This window comes from Scylla paramamosain, chromosome 34, assembly GCF_035594125.1.
Source record: "Scylla paramamosain isolate STU-SP2022 chromosome 34, ASM3559412v1, whole genome shotgun sequence".
In the NCBI taxonomy this organism is placed as follows: domain Eukaryota; kingdom Metazoa; phylum Arthropoda; class Malacostraca; order Decapoda; family Portunidae; genus Scylla; species Scylla paramamosain.
Window position 1 is genome coordinate 11,108,255 of NC_087184.1, and position 23,946 is coordinate 11,132,200.

General features: G+C 39.3%; 1 protein-coding gene across 3 annotated transcripts in view; it reads right to left on the reverse strand.

Moving 5' to 3' along the window:
• The window catches only part of LOC135090162 (uncharacterized), a 25,032-nt gene continuing 1,086 nt past the window's right edge, over positions 1–23,946 (reverse strand). Inside the window, exons 3-9 of one of the 3 annotated variants that reach the window (XM_063986575.1) lie at positions 23,175–23,298; positions 13,396–13,580; positions 4,735–4,858; positions 4,183–4,390; positions 2,487–2,660; positions 1,804–1,894; positions 1–1,106 (exon numbers count right to left, since the gene is read on the reverse strand). In XM_063986575.1, the coding sequence (XP_063842645.1) occupies positions 2,530–2,660; positions 4,183–4,390; positions 4,735–4,858; positions 13,396–13,580; positions 23,175–23,294 (768 nt within the window). In that variant the 5' untranslated portion in view covers positions 23,295–23,298 and the 3' untranslated portion in view covers positions 1–1,106; positions 1,804–1,894; positions 2,487–2,529. Of the gene's footprint in view, positions 1,107–1,803; positions 1,895–2,486; positions 2,661–4,182; positions 4,391–4,734; positions 4,859–13,395; positions 13,581–13,928; positions 14,210–23,174; positions 23,299–23,946 lie in introns of those variants that run through there. The other 2 variants (XM_063986576.1, XM_063986577.1) reach the window with 2 other exon arrangements.

The following is a 23,946-nucleotide window of genomic DNA, read 5'->3' on the forward strand; positions in this document are numbered from 1 at the left end:
TTTTTTTCTTTCTAAGTGTTTTATTACATAACAATTGTCACTCAGGAAATCACAGTAGCAAATCTTGTCCTATCTATTTCAATGCTTTTGATATTTTCTTAATTTCTCCTCATTTTTTAAGTCCAATATGCAATAGTAACGAAAATAAGACTAAATTCTCTCTCTCTCTCTCTCTCTCTCTCTCTTAACCAAAAATAACATTAAATTAACCATCCTTTTCTCTCTCCTAGTTGACACAGATCTAACTCAAATATCTCTTAATTCTCTGCTAATATATATTTCTTCACCCTAAGCACCGTTTACTGACAAGACAAACACCATTTTAGAGATAACTATAGAAAATAGGAGCACCTTTTTCAATTTGTTCTTCTGTTCACGAGACAACACGATTCACGAACAACGAAGGCAAAGAAACAGCTTCACAATAGTGGTGGGTGACTGGAGCAGACTCAGTAATGGGGCTGTTAGTGCTGAGTCAATAGGGAGGTTTGAAGGACAGCATCAATGGTACGGGTGGGGATGACAGGTGGAAACAGACAGGTGTGTTTTGTACAGGGACTGCCACGTGTAGGCCTGATGGCTTCCTACACTAACCCTTGTGTTCTTAGTAGTAGTAGTAGTAGTAGTAGTAGTAGTAGTAGTAGTAGTAGGGATGACAGGTGGAAACTGACAGGTGTGTTTTGTACAGGGACTGCTAATGTGTTCTATGGTTCTTCTATATATCACATACAAGTGCAATGCTTTCTTGCCTAAACCTACACAACACTCCAATAAGTTTGTTGGTAAGGTCTGGGCCTTGTAACAGGTGACTGTTTAATGACTGGTTCCTGTAGTTTGCACTACAGTCAAAGACAACTCTCAACTTCTTTGGCTTTCTCGGATGATAGACTCCATGATGTTTAATGTACCAGACCTTACCATCATTCCTAACTAAATCCTTTGTCGGTACAACCTCTGCATAACCCTTTGTAATCATGTCATCCATGAACGCTTTGTAATCACCTTTGTGTTGATTATCCTTCTCAAGTTTAGCAGGGTACCCTTGTGAGAGGCCGCGCCGTGACAGGAGGCGAGGGCAGTGAGGCAGGGCACCATCATAGAGGAACCTAAGAGAGGGGGAGGGTAGAGAGACAGGGGGTAAGCAGGGGGCAGGCAGGGGGTGAACTGAAGTGTAAGGGGACACACAGGGTGTAATGAGTTGACAGAAACACAGACAGACAAACAGGTAAGATACACAGGGTTTACGGAGGTGTAGGGGAAAAACAGGGTAGTTTAATAAGAAGCAGGGGTAAGACAGGGTTTATTTATGGTGTAAGGGTGGATAGCAGGGGTGTACTGAGGTGTAGGAGATGAGAGAGAGAGAGAGAGAGAGAGAGAGAGAGAGAGAGAGAGAGAGAGAGAGAGAGAGAGAGAGAGAGAGAGAGAGAGAGAGAGAGAGAGAGAGAGAGAGAGAGAGAGAGAGAGAGAGAGAGAGAGAGAGAGAGAGAGAGAGAGAGAGAGTACGAGCTATCTCATTCGACATACATGTAGATTGGTGTATACAAGCCTTACCTAATATGTGTAGAGATTTCTGAGCATATACCAGTATCTCTTATGGGTTTGTGTGTGTGTACCAGCCTTACCAACTGTCTGTATGTATTTCTAAGTGTATACCAGTGTTTGCGTACAAGTTTACATGTGTACACCAGCCTTAGTAAGTATTTCAGTGTGTTTTTAAGTGTATACCAGCATGAATTTTGTGTTTTTTAAGCGTTTCTGAGTGTTTATTTAAATTATCTGTTATCCCAGCCCCTCCAGACCCACCTATGGCATACAGCGTCAGTCCAGAGTACAGCCCCAGGTTGGTCTTGCTAGCCCCGATGAGGATGAAAGCAGGAATCATCATCATTAGGCCCTGTGGATGGTGAGGGTGGTAGAGGAGGTAGTGGTGGGTTTAATAATATTGTTACTGATAAATCCTGTTGTTTTATATTGTAATTCTTTAACTATACAGTAAAAATATAGATTTGAAAATATACTTTGTAAACCTCAGTAACTTCCACTACAGCCTTTAACCAGTGAATTAATAAGTTAAATTAATTAATTTAACTACATGAATTAATAAGTGAAAGAAAGCAAGAGAGTGTAAAGGAACAGATGATAATGAATAAAAAAAAGTTATTTAAATGAGCTTGTCAAGATGTTTTGATGGTTTATGGTAAGGAAAATGATAGAATGGGTTTGTAATGATGACAGAAAGGAAGGAATAAGAGGGAAAACTAAAGAAAAGAGGAAGACAAGAAAAAAAAAAAATGATGCTTGCTTTACCCACAATGCACCTCTCTTTAACCACATTCAGAGAGACAGGGAAATACAAACAAATAACAAAACAAGCAAACAAATAAAAAATTAAAGGAAAAAAAGAAGATAAGCAAAAATTATATGAAACAAACAAAAAATGTACATAATAAAAAAAATAAATGACACACACACACACACACACACACCTCAGGCAGTGATTCCTGGAAGAAGACAGCAAAGAATATTATGTTAGCCACAGCAAGAGTGAGTGTGTAGACAGCTGAGGCCGCGAACCACCCAGTACTTCACCAGTGGGAGAACACGGCCCCCACAGTTGGCCTGATGGTGAAGCCTACGCTGAATGCCACGCCGATCAGTGCCTGTGGGTTGAGGGGAGGTTAGGGGAGGTTAAGCTGGTTAGGTTAGGTTAGGGCACACCGACAACACACCACAATATAAATAAGAAATAAAATAATGCATAAGAAAATAAAAAGCTAAAAAAAGTAAACAAACAAAATATTTAACACCACCACAACACATTTAAACACCCTCAAAATACCCCAAAATACACCAAAACATCCCAAAACACAAAAAAACACACCAAAACCCTCAAAATACCTCAAAACACACCAAAGCATCCCAAAACACTCCAAAAACACACCAAAACACCCTTAAAATACCCCAAAACACCCAAAAACACCCCAAAACACAAAAAACATTCCAAACCCCTCCAAAAAACACACCAAACCACCCTCAAAATACCCCAAAACACTCCAAAAACACATCAAAACATCCTCAAAATACCCCAAAACACTACAAAAACATCCCAAAACACTCCAAAAGCTTGCCAAAACACCCTTAAAATACCCCAAAACACACAAAAAACATCCCAAAACACTCCAAAAACACACCAAAACACCCTCAAAATACCCCAAAAAACCCTCCAAAAACACACCAAAACACCCTAAAAATACACCAAAACCCCAAAAACACTACAAAAACATCCCAAAACACTCCAAAAACACACCAAAACACCCTTAAAATACCCCAAAACACACAAAAAACATCCCAAAACACTCCAAAAACACACCAAAACATCCTCAAAATACCCCAAAACACTACAGAAACACCCTCAAAATACCCCAAAACACCACAAAACACTCCAAAAACATCCCAAAACTCTCCAAAAAAACACCAAAATACCCCAAAACACTACAAAAACATCCCAAAACACTCCAAAAACACACCAAAACACCTCAAAATACCCCAAAACACCCCAAAATACTCCAAAAACACACCAAAACAACCTCAAAACACAACAAAACACTACAGAAACATCCCAAAACACTCCAAAAACACACCAAAACACCCTCAAAATACCCCCAAAACACCACAAAACACTCCAAAAACATCCCAAAACACTCCAAAAACACACCAAAATACCTCAAAACACCCCAAAACACATCAAAACATTCCAAAAACATCCCATAACACTTTAAAACACACCAGTCCAAAAAACACCTCCACAACACCACAAAACACCACAAAACACTACAAAAACATCCCAAAACTCTCCAAAAACACACCAAAACATCCCAAAACAGCCCAAGACACACCAAAAACACCCAAAACACCCCAAAAACACCTGAAAACACGCTCAGAACAATGAAAGGGAATAAAACACAAAATAACAATAATAAAAAAAACAAAAACAGAAAACAAGCTGTAATATTGAACAGCAGGAACACAGACACACACAAACCCTACAAACAAACAAACAAACAAACAAACAAACAAACAAAAATAAATAAATAGATAATAGGATAAAAAAATAGAAAAAAATAATAATAAAAACAAACTAAAAATATATAAACCAATACAAAACACAACAAACCCACATACCACCAAACAAGACAGAATGGAACCTCGCAGGGACGCCGATGATATGCTGGTAATAAGTAACACAGGAGAGCAGAGAGGAATACAAGCCACTGGAGTCGTGCTTGGAGTAATAGTCGAGGAGAGCAGGAGACAGAGGCAGCACCACCGTGAAGCCGAGCAGGTCCAGGATCAGACTGCCGAATACCACCTTGCTTGTCCGCGTGTTCTTCTGTGGGTGTTATGTTAGGTTAGGTTACGTTAGGTTAGGTTTAGGTTAGGTTAAGTGAGGTCTTTTTTATCTTTTATTTTTTCTCAGTATTTTTTTCTTATTGTATTTTGTTGCCTTTGACCAGTGTCCCTCCTATATATATATATAAAAAATAAAACTAACTAAATAAATAAATAAATAAAGTAAAACAAGAAATTGTTTACGACTTTAAATCATTTTCCCGACACAGTTGTGCAACGGGGCAGTGTTGCATGAGCGCTGAGTGACAAATATTGCATCGTGTTGACAACCAAACACTTTACATCTCAGCTTAGCAACACACACCAACACAACACCCTGCTCACCTTCTCTTTGATGTCCGCAGCCTGTACTGCCCCTCTGTCCCTGCCTTCCACCTCACCACCACTGCCACCGCCACCGCCATCGCTGCCGCCAACTTGCTTGCAGGATCGGAGGGTTGCCATTGTTCTGAAAGTTACATTAGGTTTGGTTAAGTGGGAAGTGATGAGGGAAGATGATGTAGGTTAGGTTAGGTTTGGTTAGGCTAGGTTAGGTAAGGTTTGGCTATGCTTCGTTTACCTTAGGTTAGGTTAGGCTAGGTTAGGTTAGGCTAGGCTAGGTTATATTAGGTTTGGCTAGGCTTCTTTTTAAGGCTTGGCTAGGTTAGGCTTGCTTAGGTAAGGTGTGGCTAGGTTAGAATTGCTTAGGTTACGTTAGGTAAAGTTTGGTTAGGCTAGCTTGGGATTAAGACACGAGATAGCCAGTCTTGGGGAGGAGGAGGCACCAGACAGAAGTTAGGGTAGGCTTCTTTGGAAGGCTTAGTTTGGTTAGGGGCAGCTGAGGAGTGTGAAGCTCCACCACATTAGGTTAAATTTGAGGTAATATTTCAGTCATTTTCTCCCTCTCTACCAAAATTTTCCCACTGTAAAAACTTTCTTAATATTTTTTTTCTGAAGGCTACAAAACAGATCACTCGTTTTCCCATCCCAGACCCGTAAACACCACCCCTTTCTCCCTTCAAACACACACACACACTTTCCCTCCTTTCATATATCACAACACACGCTATAACACCCCTGACACGCTTCTATTATCACAGCTCCTCCCCAAAACACCCCAGAATCTTTTATTTTACCTCAAGCACACCACTTCTACCCTCAAAGACCCAATGCCTATCTGCAACATGCCTATAACATAACCAAAACACCTCAAAAGCAACTCCAATCACACTAAAACACCTTAAACATACCCAGAACATTCCTAAACGCACAAAAAACATCCTAAACACATCGAAAGTGTACCAAAATATCCCCAAACACACTTAAAATACTCCAAAACTCACCCAAATTGACTTAAAACGCATCCAAAACACACCGTACCTACCCAAAACACACTCAAACTCATCCCAAAACACACTTAAAACATCCCAAAACACTGAAAATGGCCCAAAACACACTTAAAACACCCCAAAACACACCCAGACTGACCTAAAATACCCACAAACGCACCCAAAACTCACCCGTATCCACACAAAACACACCCGAACTTATCCATAACATCCCAAAATACACTTGAAACATCCCAAAACATTGAAAACAGTCCAAAGCACACTTAAAGCACTCCTAAACAAGCCTAAGACACCCCAAAACACACCAGTAACGCTAAATATTGAATCAAATATCACCAAATCCCTAAAACACACACTCCAACACTACCTAAACACCTCCAGACACACTCCAACACCCCCTAAACACACCAAATACACTGAAAGCACTGTCACGGAAGACAAATACTACAAAGACAGACAGGGCAGCAGGGAAAATTAACCTAAATATTGTTTTCTTAGCATTTTTCTGTTTTACCACCTCCTCTATTCCTTCTCCCTTCCTCTTTCTCCTCTATTTCTCTGATTTTCTTACTCATTCTACTCTTATCTACACGTCTGAGTTTAGAAACACTTGGAAACACCAGGAAAACACTGCAAAATACGATAAATATTACCGAGGAGACAGCGGAGCCGATCAAGGTCCCGGGTCCATGATGGCGGCCGTGACGTCACGGCTAATTTACGTACCGTAACGGATTTCATTTTGAAATTGACCCCTCGAAAAAATGGAGCTAGGCTCGAATGCCTTATATATTCTGACTTGACAAATACTTTAACTAATTTCCACAATATTATAACAGCTCCAGCCTGAGTAGTATTTAAAAAATATCCAAATGAATTATGGAAAATATGTTGAAATATTCGGCCCCATTTAAATCATTGAAAAGTCCCCAACATTTGAATTTTCAGGAACGTAAAAAATTTTAAAAAATCTGAACTATCATCTTACACCATCAAAAGTTACCTGGAACAAGAAGTAAACAAATAAAACCGAAATTGTGTAAAAAAAAGTGTTGGAACCTAAATACGATTAAAAACCACTGAAAAGTCCACCCATTTTCACTCAACAACAAGATAAAACACTTTAAAACATACGAACTATTTTTTCAAGCAATGAAAAGTTAGTTACAAGCTGAAATAGAGAGACAATAACATAAAAAGTGTTGTAATCACAACTTTTAACAGGACCATAAACCATTTTTAAAGTCCACTTATTTCTCTCAACAGGAACGAAAAAACATTTTGAAAATCATAAGCAATTTTTAGAAACACAAAAGACGTAATTAGAGCGTGAAATAAAAAAACAAGTTTGTCAAAATACTGCCAAAAAAACTCCCCACATTTTCGTAAAGCAACACAAAATTGAACACAACTCAACACAAGCAACGAAAACACTTCTAAAGCAAATAATTATTTTTATAAACCATAAAAACATACTATACGAGCAGAATTAAGAAGTTAAGAAAAATACCAAAAAAATTTTGAAACCCACAGGATGAATCAGGTTGGCAGAGGTAGCCAGGCATCATGGCGGCCCTTGACAGTGGAGAGAACGGCCGCTATTTTGCCTGTTATTCTTCCATCGTAACTAAATGAGGCAATGGCGGATATATTTAGCTAGCGGATATGAAAACCTAGTCATGGGGCTCCACTTAGCGACGTGTTAGGCTTACAATAAGTGAGAAATGAAGCAGATATTGGCGGACAAATGGGGAAGGCTGCCTCCACCTCAGCTGATAACATTAGTTGTGTATTTTTTTTACGTCTTTATTATTCCTGTCATGGTTAATTAGTAAGAGTTTTGTGGTGGAGGCTTGGAGCGCTTGTGGCACCGTGGAATGCTGAGTCACATCAATATATTCCTAACGAGGTGCAAAAACATGAAATACGAGGCTTAACAATAAATAAACAGTAAGGTTAACCACTGACCTGACAGCCCTGTGTTGTTGTTGTGGGTGACATGTAACAACACTATCACAGTTACCGATTATTACATCAGACTGTGCACATTACCTGGCTGGAAGAGTGGTGGGCGGGTTTCTTACCAATATTAGCCTTGGTGGCCCTGTAGTCTGGTTCTGTGTCGTCCCTCCCAGCCTGCTCCGCACAGTACGCACCCAAACACTTTTAGCTTTCAATAACAAGCACCAACTTCTTTTATATTATACTAAACTAATAGAAAATTAAATATAAAGAATTATAAGTGTGTAAAAATAAATCTCAGGCCATTATCACTGTAATTGTCAAAGTATCTAGATGTTACTGATTGAAGCGCCAAATTCAAACTAGTCCTGGCGGGACTTACACTGCAATGTCTCGTCCCTTGTGTGGCGTAATGTGAAATCATTGAAAAGCTTGTGTGAATTGAAGGCTTGGCTTAATACTGTGTTATATCTTAGCTTATCATTATTAAGTATTTACCATTTTACCTTAAAAAAACAACAATACTTCACAGAGATATCGAAGTATAACAGAGGCTCTCATACTGTAGCTAATAATCAACAGAGAATTACCAGCCTTTCTCTGTGTATCAAGGAGAGCTTACCTGCATGTACTGAATATATGTTTTTAATTAGTCTTTTGTGATTAATCTTTTTAATATATCTGCGCCAATGTAAACTAGTATGTGCTTAGAAGGCTTACCAATGTGTGGGTTGTGGTGGGTTTGGTGCTACTCAAAGGGAACACGTGCTGGAGAAGTCTGGGAAGCACTGATGTACAAATAACTGAGCGTATTTCAATTCACATAAGTCTTCCATAAAAATAAAAAGCTGACCTCCGTTTTCTCTCACGAACGTAAACAGGCTATATTTTTTTTTTATTTTTTTTATTTTTTTTTCTCGTCGTCTCTCTCTCTCTCTCTCTCTCTCTCTCTCTCTCTCTCTCTCTCTCTCTCTCTCTCTCTCTCTCTGACTTTCTAGGTATTTTGCCTGTCTGTCCTCGTGTGTGTGTGTGTGTGTGTGTGTGTGTGTGTGTGTGTATCTTTCATTTATTCGTTCATTCTTTATTTCATCTTTCATTGTATTATTTACCTTCTCTCTCTCTCTCTCTCTCTCTCTCTCTCTCTCTCTCTCTCTCTCTCTCTCTCTAATCATAGTAATAAACAATATCTTTCTTTCTAATTAAATGTATTCTTTCCTTACTAATTATCTAAAATACCTTTCCTATATTACTTTTTCTTTATAATTAAACGTATTCTCTCCTTTTAATTACAATAAAAAAAAACTTCAAAATTAAATCTTTTTTCTTTATTTTCTGCTAAAAAAAGTTTCAATTTTTACATCACCTCTCTCCAGAAATGCTTTCCTCTTATGAAAACAACATCAACGTGTTTCTTTAAGTCTCTCTCTCTCTCTCTCTCTCTCTGTCGTGGTAATAAACAGTCTTTTTTTCTTTCTAAGTGTTTTATTACATAACAATTGTCACTCAGGAAATCACAGTAGCAAATCTTGTCCTATCTCTTTCAATGCTTTCGATATTTTCTTAATTTCTCCTCATTTTTTAAGTCCAATATGCAATAGTAACGAAAATAAGACTAAATTCTCTCTCTCTCTCTCTCTCTCTCTTAACCAAAAATAACATTAAATTAACCATCCTTTTCTCTCTCCTAGTTGACACAGATCTAACTCAAATATCTCTTAATTCTCTGCTAATATATATTTCTTCACCCTAAGCACCGTTTACTGACAAGACAAACACCATTTTAGAGATAACTATAGAAAATAGGAGCACCTTTTTCAATTTTTTGTTCTGTTCACGAGACAACACGATTCACGAACAACGAAGGCAAAGAAACAGCTTCACAATAGTGGTGGGTGACTGGAGCAGACTCAGTAATGGGGCTGTTAGTGCTGAGTCAATAGGGAGGTTTGAAGGACAGCATCAATGGTACAGGTGGGGATGACAGGTGGAAACAGACAGGTGTGTTTTGTACAGGGACTGCCACGTGTAGGCCTGATGGCTTCCTACACCAACCCTTGTGTTCTTAGTAGTAGTAGTAGTAGTAGTAGTAGTAGTAGTAGTAGTAGTAGTAGTAGTAGTAGTAGTAGTAGTAGTAGTAGTAGTAGTAGGGATGACAGGTGGAAACTGACAGGTGTGTTTTGTACAGGGACTGCTAATGTGTTCTACGGTTCTTCTATATATCACATACAAGTGCAATGCTTTCTTGCCTAAACCTACACAACACTCCAATAAGTTTGTTGGTAAGGTCTGGGCCTTGTAACAGGTGACTGTTTAATGACTGGTTCCTGTAGTTTGCACTACAGTCAAAGACAACTCTCAACTTCTTTGGCTTTCTCGGATGATAGACTCCATGATGTTTAATGTACCAGACCTTACCATCATTCCTAACTAAATCCTTTGTCGGTACAACCTCTGCATAACCCTTTGTAATCATGTCATCCATGAACGCTTTGTAATCACCTTTGTGTTGATTATCCTTCTCAAGTTTAGCAGGGTACCCTTGTGAGAGGCCGCGCCGTGACAGGAGGCGAGGGCAGTGAGGCAGGGCACCATCATAGAGGAACCTAAGAGAGGGGGAGGGTAGAGAGACAGGGGGTAAGCAGGGGGCAGGCAGGGGGTGAACTGAAGTGTAAGGGGACACACAGGGTGTAGTGAGTTGACAGAAACACAGACAGACAAACAGGTAAGATACACAGGGTTTACGGAGGTGTAGGGGAAAAACAGGGTAGTTTAATAAGAAGCAGGGGTCAGACAGGGTGTATTTATGGTGTAAGGGTGGATAGCAGGGGTGTACTGAGGTGTAGGAGATGAGAGAGAGAGAGAGAGAGAGAGAGAGAGAGAGAGAGAGAGAGAGAGAGAGAGAGAGAGAGAGAGAGAGAGAGAGAGAGAGAGAGAGAGAGAGAGAGAGAGAGAGAGAGAGAGAGAGAGAGAGAGAGAGAGAGAGAGAGAGAGAGAGAGAGAGAGAGTACGAGCTATCTCATTCGACATACATCTAGATTGGTGTATACAAGCCTTACCTAATATGTGTAGAGATTTCTGAGCATATACCAGTATCTCTTATGGGTTTGTGTGTGTGTACCAGCCTTACCAACTGTCTGTATGTATTTCTAAGTGTATACCAGTGTTTGCGTACAAGTTTACATGTGTACACCAGCCTTAGTAAGTATTTCAGTGTGTTTTTAAGTGTATACCAGCATGAATTTTGTGTTTTTTAAGCGTTTCTGAGTGTTTATTTAAATTATCTGTTATCCCAGCCCCTCCAGACCCACCTATGGCATACAGCGTCAGTCCAGAGTACAGCCCCAGGTTGGTCTTGCTAGCCCCGATGAGGATGAAAGCAGGAATCATCATCATTAGGCCCTGTGGATGGTGAGGGTGGTAGAGGAGGTAGTGGTGGGTTTAATAATATTGTTACTGATAAATCCTGTTGTTTTATATTGTAATTCTTTAACTATACAGTAAAAATATAGATTTGAAAATATACTTTGTAAACCTCAGTAACTTCCACTACAGCCTTTAACCAGTGAATTAATAAGTTAAATTAATTAATTTAACTACATGAATTAATAAGTGAAAGAAAGCAAGAGAGTGTAAAGGAACAGATGATAATGAATAAAAAAAAGTTATTTAAATGAGCTTGTCAAGATGTTTTGATGGTTTATGGTAAGGAAAATGATAGAATGGGTTTGTAATGATGACAGAAAGGAAGGAATAAGAGGGAAAACTAAAGAAAAGAGGAAGACAAGAAAAAAAAAAAATGATGCTTGCTTTACCCACAATGCACCTCTCTTTAACCACATTCAGAGAGACAGGGAAATACAAACAAATAACAAAACAAGCAAACAAATAAAAAATGAAAGGAAAAAAAGAAGATAAGCAAAAATTATATGAAACAAACAAAAAATGTACATAATAAAAAAAATAAATGACACACACACACACACCTCAGGCAGTGATTCCTGGAAGAAGACAGCAAAGAATATTATGTTAGCCACAGCAAGAGTGAGTGTGTAGACAGCTGAGGCCGCGAACCACCCAGTACTTCACCAGTGGGAGAACACGGCCCCCACAGTTGGCCTCATGGTGAAGCCTACGCTGAATGCCACGCCGATCAGTGCCTGTGGGTTGAGGGGAGGTTAGGGGAGGTTAAGCTGGTTAGGTTAGGTTAGGGCACACCGACAACACACCACAATATAAATAAGAATTAAAATAATGCATAAGAAAATAAAAAGCTAAAAAAAGTAAACAAACAAAATATTTAACACCACCACAACACCTTTAAACACCCTCAAAATACCCCAAAATACACCAAAACATCCCAAAACACAAAAAAACATACCAAAACACAATCAAAATACCTCAAAACACACCAAAGCATCCCAAAACACACCAAAACACCCTTAAAACACCCAAAAACACCCAAAAACACCCCAAAACACAAAAAACATTCCAAAACACACCAAAACACCCTCAAAATACCCCAAAACACTCCAAAAACACATCAAAATATCCCTAAAATACCCCAAAACACTACAAAAACATCCAAAACACACAAAAAACATCCCAAAACACTCCAAAAACACACCAAAACATCCTCAAAATACCCTAAAATACCACAAAACACTCCAAAAACACTCCAAAACACCCTCAAAATACCACAAAACACTCCAAAAACACACCAAAACACCCTCAAAATACCTCAAAGTACTACAAAACACCCCAAAACACAAAAAAACATCCCAAAACACTCCAAAAACACACCAAAACACCCTAAAAATACCCCAAAACACCCAAAAACACTCCAAAAACACACCAAAACATCCTCAAAATACCCCAAAACACTAGAGAAACATCCCAAAACACAAAAACCACACCAAAACACCCTCAAAATATCCCAAAACACCACAAAACACTCCAAAAACATCCCAAAGCACTCCAAAAACACGCCAAAATACCCCAAAACACTACAAAAACATCACAAAACATTCCAAAAACACACCAAAACACCCTCAAAATACCCCAAAACACCCGAAAAACACACCAAAACACTCTCAAAACACCCCAAAACACTACAAAAACATCCCAAAACACTCCAAAAACACACCAAAACATCCAAAAAATACCCCAAAACACCCCAAAACACTCCAAAAACACACCAAAACACCCTCAAAATACCACAAAACACTACAGAAACATCCCAAAACACTCCAAAAACACACCAAAACACCTTCAAAATACCCCAAACCACAAAACACTACAAAAACATCCCAAAACTCTCCAAAAACACACCAAAACACCCTCAAAATACCCCAAAACACCACAAAAAACTACAAAAACATCCCAGAACTCTCCAAAAACACACCAAAACATCCTAAAACAGCCCAAAAACACCTGAAAACACCCTCAGAACAATGAAAGGGAATAAAACACAAAATAACAATAATAAAAAAAACAAAAACAGAAAACAAGCTGTAATATTGAACAGCAGGAACACAGACACACACACACCCTACAAACAAACAAACAAACAAAAATAAATCAATAGATAATAGGATAAAAAAAATAGAAAAAAATAATAATAAAAACAAACTAAAAATATATAAACCAATACAAAACACAAAAACCCCACATACCACCAAACAAGACAGAATGGAACCTCGCAGGGACGCCGATGATATGCTGGTAATAAGTAACACAGGAGAGCAGAGAGGAATACAAGTCAATGGAGTCGTGCTTGGAGTAATAGTCGAGGAGAGCAGGAGACAGAGGCAGCACCACCGTGAAGCCGAGCAGGTCCAGGATCAGACTGCCGAATACCACCTTGCTTGTCCGCGTGTTCTTCTGTGGGTGTTATGTTAGGTTAGGTTACGTTAGGTTAGGTTTAGGTTAGATTAAGTGAGGTCTTTTTTATCTTTTATTTTTTCTCAGTATTTTTTTCTTATTGTATTTTGTTGCATTGTTGCCTTTGACCAGTGTCCCTCCTATATATATAAAAAATAAAACTAACTAAATAAATAAATAAATAAAGTAAAACAAGAAATTGTTTACGACTTTAAATCATTTTCCCGACACAGTTGTGCAACGGGGCAGTGTTGCATGAGCGCTGAGTGACAAATATTGCATCGTGTTGACAACCAAACACTTTACATCTCAGCTTAGCAACACACACCAACACAACACCCTGCTCACCTTCTCTTTGATGTCCGCGGCCTGTACTGCCATATCCCCAAACACACTTAAAATACTCCAAAACTCACCCAAATTGACTTAAAACGCATCCAAAACACACCGTACCTACCCAAAACACACTCAAACTCATCCACAACATCCCAAAACACACTTAAAACATCCCAAAACACTGAAAACGGCCCAAAACACACTTAAAACACCCCAAAACACACCCAGACTGTCCTAAAATACCCACAAACGCACCCAAAACTCACCCGTATCCACACAAAACACACCCGAACTTATCCATAACATCCCAAAATACACTTGAAACATCCCAAAACATTGAAAACAGTCCAAAGCACACTTAAAGCACTCCTAAACAAGCCTAAGACACCCCAAAACACATCAGTAACGCTAAATATTGACTCAAATATCACCAAATCCCTAAAACACACACTCCAACTGTTACTGTGTGTAAAGCGTATGTACCTCATGTGATTATTCCTCGGCATATATAAGTGAAATGTTCAATAGTTTTCTATTTGCATGAAAACGTGTAATATGTGTGAGTATCAGTATTTAATGCTATATTAAGCACCGAAGCCGATGCTCACTTGTTGGTAGTGTGGGGTTAACCTGCTAGTCGCCTTCGGGCATCACTCACGGCCAAGTCGCGCTCAGACAAAGACGGGCAGGATGGTGACCGAGGTAAATACTTTAATTTTGTAGTAAAAACTGATTGTCATAGTGCTAAGTCAATTGCATGTATTGTTAATGAATATTGTAATATGTTGAAAGTGTTTAATATCAGTGTATAATGTTATTTTGTAAGAAATTGAGACCGAGAACTTGTTCGCAGTTCTTACGGTCATGCCTACCTCATCAATAAACGTCAGAGAGAGAACTGCCTTTCCTCGACCCTACGATGATGGGTGTGATCAGTAAAACAGATCACCTGAGAGCCAATTGATGCCCAGCCGGTGCGGCTACAGTAAGAACTCGACCTACAAGCAAGAAATTGGCTCCATGTGAAACCGTAGCAAGAGTGAGTCACAGGACGAGGGGACGCTGACGTAAGCCTATAGGTTGACCTCTGAGGCCCCGGGGTCAGCTCTACCCTTGACGACAACCACTCCCTTCTACCCACTGTGCCTCGCCACCATTTTGTAGAACCCATGGTCACAGGCAAGAAAGTATAATAGTATGTATGTGCACTGAATTGAGTAGCCTAAGTGAAAATTACCCACAATTAGCTAGTATTAAGAGTGGTAATTTTAAATTGCTCTTTCAGTGTCTCAGTATTGACACAATTAAGTTGTTAGATATGTCTGATACTGAGGAAATTAATGCCGTAGATGGCCTTAGGGAAGGTGAGGGTGAGCAAGTGGACAGGGATCAAACTTGTATTGAAGAAGTTAGTGTCAGGGAGCGAGTGCCAACCGATAAAGGAAGAGAATATCAAGTCAGTGTAACCAAAGGAAGAGCAGAGTCCTGTAAGCGTAAATGGAGCAGTGTTACCAGCAAAATTAAGAAAGGATTAAAAATTGTAATTAGCCCCTTTGAATTAGAACCCATGTCAAGTGAAGTAATAGAGGCATTTCATCAGTATTATGTGGAATACACAAAGCTGGTGGAACTAGAGCCAGAAAAGTCAGAGGAGCTAAATGAAGAGCTGGAACACAATCAACAAGTTCACCATGAAATATTAGAAAGTATAGAATGTAAAAGAAAGGAGTTAAAGAATGACAGAGGATCAATTTGTTCCAGCAAACGGTCTAGACATTCTAGAGTCTCATCTACTTCATCACGTTCATCAGCAGCACAAAGAAAGCAAGAAGCAGCAGCAAAGGTAGCCAGACTTAGAAAGGAAATGGAATATCATGATAGTTTAGCAGAGGCAGAAGTTATGTTAGCTAAGACTAAAGCAGATGCAGAAGTTATGTTAGCAAGAGACGAAGCAATGTTCTCAAAGAAAAAGAAAGAGAGAGATTTAGCAGTTGCTAGTGCAGAACTTAATGCTCTTAGCTTAGTTGAAGAAGAAGTAAAAATGCTTCCAGGTAATGATGAAAGTGTAGAGAAGCAAAGTTATCTTCAACAATACATAGAGTCACAAAATGAAATGAAAGCACAAGCAATTGCAAATCAACAAAGTGACAATGCCATGCCTCACAAATATGTTACATTCCATGACCCACAGAAACCTTCTTCTTGCAATAGAGATAATGAATTGATGACAAATGAAGTAGATGGACAAATATTTAGTGAACCTCAGGTAATAAATCTCAACCCTACAGCTCAAAGTCTTGTACCAAGCTCTCGTAGACACACTCATAATGTCAACATGCCTAATAATGTGAATAATGTGAGACAGAATCATCAATCCTTTTCCCATCCTGGGGGAACCTTTGCAATCAACATACCTGATCCCAAGTGGAGCCTCCCTCCAATAGAGCCTAACACTTTTGATGGAGAACCCATGGAATTTCCAAGTTGGTTGAAAAACTTTGAAACTTATGTAGAGTCTAAAACTTCTATTGGTAAAGAGAGACTTGCCTACTTAGAGAGGTATACAACTGGTGAGGCAAAGAATGCCATTAAAATGTTAATGCACTTTAACTCTGATGCTGACTATGTGCAAGCAAAGAAAATTCTTAGTGATAGATTTGGAAACAAAAGCATCATAGCTGATGCTTACACAAATAAGTTAATGAATTGGCTACCAATCTCTCCGCATAATGGTCCAGCATTAACAGCATTCTCAGATTTTTTGAAGTGCTGTTTAGCTGCAATGAAACACACTTCTTATTTGTCATTTCTGAATGATCCTAGAGAGCAGAGAAAGGTGCTAGCAAAACTCCCTGAACATGTTGTTCATGACTGGAGAAAGCAAGCGATGATATATCTTGATACTAACAGTAATAACAACATTTCTAGTAGCAATGAAGAGCACCACCCACCCTTTGAAATGTTATGTGAATTTGTCCAGAAAGAAGCAAAAGGAGCAAGCAATCCATTTCTTTCCTGGAATTCAGTAAGTAAGGAAGTAAATGATTGGATCAAAACTCAAACATGGGCAGCCAATTGGAAACCAAGGGAATCAAACATCATGACAAAGAATAGAGGGAGTAGAACTTTCATGGCTAAATCAATTGAGGAAAAACCAATGTGGTCATTCCAAAGTAAAGTAAATGTACAAGCCAACAAACAGTATCCCAAGGACCAGGAAAGGAAAGGACGATTCTGTCACTACTGTACAAAGGATCATGATTTAGATGATTGCAAGGAATTTGCCAAACTTGATGGTAATACTAGGTACAAATTTGCTAAAGAAAAACGGTTATGTACAGGGTGTCTAAAAATGGGTCACAAAGGAAAGGATTGTAGAAGAAGGAAAGTTTGTAAAGTATGTCAGAGATACCATCCCACAGCTCTTCACAATGATGACATGACAAGAACTGAGAGCCAAAAGGTGCCAGCACAAGCAACTCAGCCTAAAGATGATAAACCCACAGTAGTAGCCAATAAGGTCAAAGTTACAGAATCAGTGACACATGACATGCACACCATGATAGTTCCTGTATGGTTACATCATGTTAGTAACGAAGAGAATAAATTTTTAGTGTATGCCCTGCTGGATGAGCAGTCTGATGCTTCATTCATCAAGGAAAGCACTCTGAATAAATTGGGAGTTAGTGGACCATCAGTGTCACTCAATATCCACACAATAAGTGGAAAACAAATCACTGATTCTATCAAAATTCATGGACTTAAAGTAAGAGGTTATAATGAAGAAGTGGAAATATCAGTCCCTTCAGCATATTCAACAGAAAACATTTCAGCTGGACGGAGTCAGATACCAAGGCCTGAGACTGCTTGTGACTGGCCCCACTTAAAGGCAATCTCTGACAAACTAATGAAATATGACCCAAACATTGACATAGGACTTCTCATTGGTCTTGATTGTGCAGAAGCCATTATGGCAGAAGAGCAAATAGCAGGTGATAGTAAGAAGCATCCCTATGCTCGTAGGACAGAGCTAGGTTGGGGGATCATTGGTAAAATCTCACCACATTCAAGTCCATTGGAAGATACAGTGGTAGTCTACAGAACAGTGACACAAGAAGTAGAAATCAATGAAGAAAAGAGGGTTAATTTCTTAGTGTTTCCTACTAAAACCAAAGAGATGATTAGTCCTTCTCAAGTGAGAGATATGTTTGAACTTGACTTCAGTGATAGAAAGTCAGCTGACACTCCATTATCATATGAAGATAAAAGGTTTATGAGTAAGATGAAAGAAGGAGTACATCAGCTGAAGGATGGCCATTATGAGTTGCCCCTTCCTCTTAAAGATGATAGGGTCAAGCTTCCAAACAACAAACTATTAGCAGAGCAGAGACTCAAGAAGTTAAGAGCTAAACTTGAGAAGGATAATCAACACAAAGGTGATTACAAAGTGTTCATGGATGATATGATTACAAAGGGTTATGCAGAGGTTGTACCGACAAAGGATTTAGTTAGGAATGATGGTAAGGTCTGGTACATTCCACATCATGGAGTCTATCATCCAAGAAAGCCAAAGAAGTTGAGAGTTGTATTTGACTGTAGTGCAAACTACAGGAACCAGTCATTAAACAGTCACCTGTTACAAGGCCCAGACCTTACCAACAAACTTATTGGAGTATTGTGTAGGTTTAGGCAAGAAAGCATTGCACTTGTATGTGATATAGAAGCAATGTACCATCAAGTGAAAGTCAACCCAGAACACAGAGACATGTTAAGATTCCTTTGGTGGGAAAATGGTGACCTTAATAATAAGATAGCTGAATACAGGATGACAGCTCACCTGTTTGGAGCTACTTCATCTCCAAGTGTAGCCAACTTTGCTCTTAAGAAAGCTGCAGATGACTACGGGTGTGGATCTGATGCAGCCAAGTTTGTAAGAAACAACTTTTATGTTGATGATGGTTTGAAGTCAGTAGCTACAATGGATGAAGCTGTCACTCTTATTCAGCAGAGCAAAGAATTATGTTACAAGGGAGGTTTTAACCTTCATAAGTTCTTGTCAAACAACAAAGATGTATTAGCTGCAATTTCTCCTCATGAGAGAGCAGATGGAATTAAAAGTTTGGATTTTAGTAAGAATGAAGACACACTGCCTATAGAAAGAACTTTGGGAGTTGAGTGGTGCATAGAATCTGACACATTTCAATTTAGAATAAAGCTGAAAGACAAGCCACTCACCAGGAGAGGTATTCTGTCAACAGTGAGCTCTATATATGATCCATTAGGTCTAGTGTCACCTCTCATACTGGCTGGAAAGCAAATTTTACAAGAATTATGTAAGAATGCAGTTGATTGGGATGATGAGGTGCCAGATTATGTCAAACCTAAATGGATAAAATGGAAGGATGAGCTGCACAAACTAGATCAGTTAAAGGTACCTAGATGCTACAAACCTGATGACTTTGGGGAAGTAGAAAAGGTTGAACTCCATCACTTTTCAGATGCCTGTCAAGAGGGATATGGCCAGTGCTCATATATTAGATTAATTAGCAAGACTGGCCAAATTCATTGTGCATTAGTAATGGCAAAGTCACGTGTCACACCTCTAAAAACCATAACAATTCCCAGACTAGAACTAGCAGCAGCAGTGGTGTCAGTTAGAATCCATAAACTCTTGAAGGGAGAACTTGAGTATAATAATGTGGAAGAAGTATTTTGGACAGACAGCAAAGTAGTCCTTGGTTACATTGCAAATGAAGCAAAGAGATTCCATGTATATGTTGCAAATAGAGTAGAAACAATAAGAGATCACACTTCACCAGATCAGTGGAAATTTGTAGAGACACAGTATAACCCAGCAGATCATGCATCTAGAGGCATGACAGCAGATGAATTGTGTAATAGCAAGATCTGGTGGAATGGCCCAGAATTCCTTTGGCAACATAGCAAAATGGATAGCCATTCCCAGTACAAGGTCATAAATGAGAATGATCCAGAAGTGAAGAAAGTTGTATGCCATGCTGTAGGTACACAACAGCCCACAGATATACTAGAAAGACTTGAGTATTTTTCAGATTGGTTTAAAGCAAAGAGGGCAGTTGCTGTATGCCTCAAGCTTCTGAACAGCTTCAGAGGAAAAGGTGATGGCACTACTAAAGTAAAGGGGAACACATATAAGCCAGTAAATGTAGCAGAAGTGTCAGAAGCTGAAAATGTAATTATAAAACAACTGCAATCAAAGGCATTCCAAAAGGAAATAAATGTACTGAAATCATCTGCTAACCATAATTCTTTAATTAAAGGAGACAATGGCAAGGGAACAAAAGTGATAGACAAGACCAGTTCCCTCTATAAGTTAGATCCCTACATTGACAAAAATGGTATCATGAGAGTAGGAGGAAGATTGAGGCTTTCTAATTTGACAGATGAATCCAAACATCCAGTCATCCTCCCCAAAACATCTCACATAACCCAGCTGATAATATGCCACCATCACAAAAGGACAAATCATCAAGGCAGGGGCATAACTTTAAATGAAATCAGGTCATGTGGATACTGGATAGTAGGAGGATCATCCCTAGTATCAAGGCACATTTCAAAGTGCATTATCTGTCGTAAAGTTAGAAGTACAACACAGGGACAGAAGATGGCAGACCTGCCTATTGACAGACTAGAACCATCACCTCCTTTTACATACTCAGCAGTAGATTTCTTTGGCCCTTTCTATGTCAAAGAGGGGCGTAAAGAGCTTAAAAGATATGGAGTGCTCTTTACTTGCATGGCATGTAGAGCTGTGCACATAGAGACAGCCAACAGCATGGATACAAGTTCCTTCCTAAGTGCATACCGTCGCTTTGTAGGACGAAGAGGGCCCGTAAGACAGTTGAGATGTGACCAAGGAACTAACTTTGTAGGAGCCAAATCAGAGTATGAGAAATGCTTAAAAGAATTAAATAACAATAAAGTCAGACAAGAACTCGTGAAAGATCAGTGTGACTGGATTGTTTTTAACATGAATGTACCCAATTCCAGTCACATGGGAGGTGTTTGGGAGAGGCAGATACGCACAGTGAGAAATGTACTCTCTGTGTTGCTTGATCAGCATGGTACCCAGTTAGATGACCAAGATCTGAGAACCTTCCTAGTTGAAGCAGAAAATATAGTTAATGGTCGTCCCCTAACTGTGGACCATCTTAACTCCCCAGAAAGTCTTACACCGTTGACACCCAGTAATTTGTTAACTATGAAAACAAAGGTAGTACTGCCTCCTCCAAGCATTTTCATTAAGAAGGACCTGTACTGCATAAAGAGATGGCGCAGAGCACAATACCTGGCCAACCAGTTCTGGTCCAGGTGGAAAAAGGAGTATGTGCAATTCCTACAGCTTAGAAACAAGTGGACAACACCAAAGAGGAATCTCAGTGTAAATGACATAGTTATCATCAAAGATCAGAATTTAGCAAGGAACCAGTGGAAACTGGGAAGAGTAACAGAAGTATCTCCTGATCATGATGGCCTAGTAAGAAAGGTTAAGGTCCTGGTTTCAGACTGTAATCTCGACAACCAGGGAAGACACATAAAGGCAAACAGGACCATCATAGAGAGGCCAATACATAGTCTAGTATTGCTGTTAGAAGGTAATGCATAATAATAGACCGGAGCATCCCCGCCAAGGAGCCAATGTAACAAAACATATTATGTGCTAATCCTAGTTTTAAGGTACATACTAATCTTAATTTAAGGTAAATTGTTACACAATTTAGGGGAGCCATGTTACTGTGTGTAAAGCGTATGTACCTCATGTGATTATTCCTCGGCATATATAAGTGAAATGTTCAATAGTTTTCTATTTGCATGAAAACGTGTAATATGTGTGAGTATCAGTATTTAATGCTATATTAAGCACCGAAGCCGATGCTCACTTGTTGGTAGTGTGGGGTTAACCTGCTAGTCGCCTTCGGGCATCACTCACGGCCAAGTCGCGCTCAGACAAAGACGGGCAGGATGGTGACCGAGGTAAATACTTTAATTTTGTAGTAAAAACTGATTGTCATAGTGCTAAGTCAATTGCATGTATTGTTAATGAATATTGTAATATGTTGAAAGTGTTTAATATCAGTGTATAATGTTATTTTGTAAGAAATTGAGACCGAGAACTTGTTCGCAGTTCTTACGGTCATGCCTACCTCATCAATAAACGTCAGAGAGAGAACTGCCTTTCCTCGACCCTACGATGATGGGTGTGATCAGTAAAACAGATCACCTGAGAGCCAATTGATGCCCAGCCGGTGCAGCTACATCAAAACATTCCAAAAACATCCCAAAACACTTTAAAACATACCAAAGTCCAAAAAACATCTCCACAACACCACAAAACACCCCCAAACCACCCCAAAACTCTGCAAAAACAACCAAAACTTCCCAAAACATCCCAAGACACACCAAAAACACCCCAAAAACACCTGAAAACACGCTCAGAACAATGAAAGGGAATAAAACACAAAATAACAATAATAAAAAAAAACAAAAACAGAAAACAAGCTGTAATATTGAACAGCAGGAACACAGACACACACAAACCCTACAAACAAACAAACAAACAAACAAACAAAAATAAATAAATAGATAATAGGATAAAAAAAATAGAAAAAAATAATAATAAAAACAAACTAAAAATATATAAACCAATACAAAACACAACAAACCCACATACCACCAAACAAGACAGAATGGAACCTCGCAGGGACGCCGATGATATGCTGGTAATAAGTAACACAGGAGAGCAGAGAGGAATACAAGCCACTGGAGTCGTGCTTGGAGTAATAGTCGAGGAGAGCAGGAGACAGAGGCAGCACCACCGTGAAGCCAAGCAGGTCCAGGATCAGACTGCCGAATACCACCTTGCTTGTCCGCGTGTTCTTCTGTGGGTGTTATGTTAGGTTAGGTTACGTTAGGTTAGGTTTAGGTTAGGTTAAGTGAGGTCTTTTTTATCTTTTATTTTTTCTCAGTATTTTTTTCTTATTGTATTTTGTTGCCTTTGACCAGTGTCCCTCCTATATATATAAAAAATAAAACTAACTAACTAAATAAATAAATAAAGTAAAACAAGAAATTGTTTACGACTTTAAATAATTTTCCCGACACAGTTGTGCAACGGGGCAGTGTTGCATGAGCGCTGAGTGACAAATATTGCAGCGTGTTGACAACCAAACACTTTACATCTCAGCTTAGAAACACACACCAACACAACACCCTGCTCACCTTCTCCTTGATGTCCGCAGCCTGTACTGCCCCTCTGTCCCTGCCTTCCACCTCACCACCACTGCCACCGCCACCACCATCGCTGCCGCCAACTTGCTTGCAGGATCGGAGGGTTGCCATTGCTCTGAAAGTTACATTAGGTTTGGTTAAGTGGGAAGTGATGAGGGAAGATGATGTAGGTTAGGTTAGGTTAGGTTAGGTTAGGTTAGGTTAGGTTTGGTTAGGCTAGGTTAGGTAAGGTTTGGCTATGCTTTGTTTACTTAGGTTAGGTTAGGCTAGGCGAGGTTATATTAGGTTTGGCTAGGCTTCTTTTTAAGGCTTGGCTAGGTTAGGCTTGCTTAGGTAAGGTTTGGCTACGTTAGAATTGCTTAGGTTATATTAGGTAAAGTTTGGTTAGGCTAGCTTGGGATTAAGACACGAGATAGCCAGTCTTGGGGAGGAGGAAGCACCAGACAGAAGTTAGGGTAGGCTTCTTTGGAAGGCTTAGTTTGGTTAGGGGCAGCTGAGGAGTGTGAAGCTCCACAACATTAGGTTAAATTTGAGGTAATATTTCAGTCATTTTCTCCCTCACTACTAAAATTTTCCCACTGTAAAAACTTTCTTAATATTTTTTTTCTGAAGGCTACAAAACAAATCACTCGTTTTCCCATCCCAAATCCGTAAGCACCACCCGTTTCTTCCTTCAAACACACACACACACTTTCCCTCCTTTCATATATCACAACACACGCTATAACACCCCTGACACGCTTCTATTATCACAGCCCCTCCC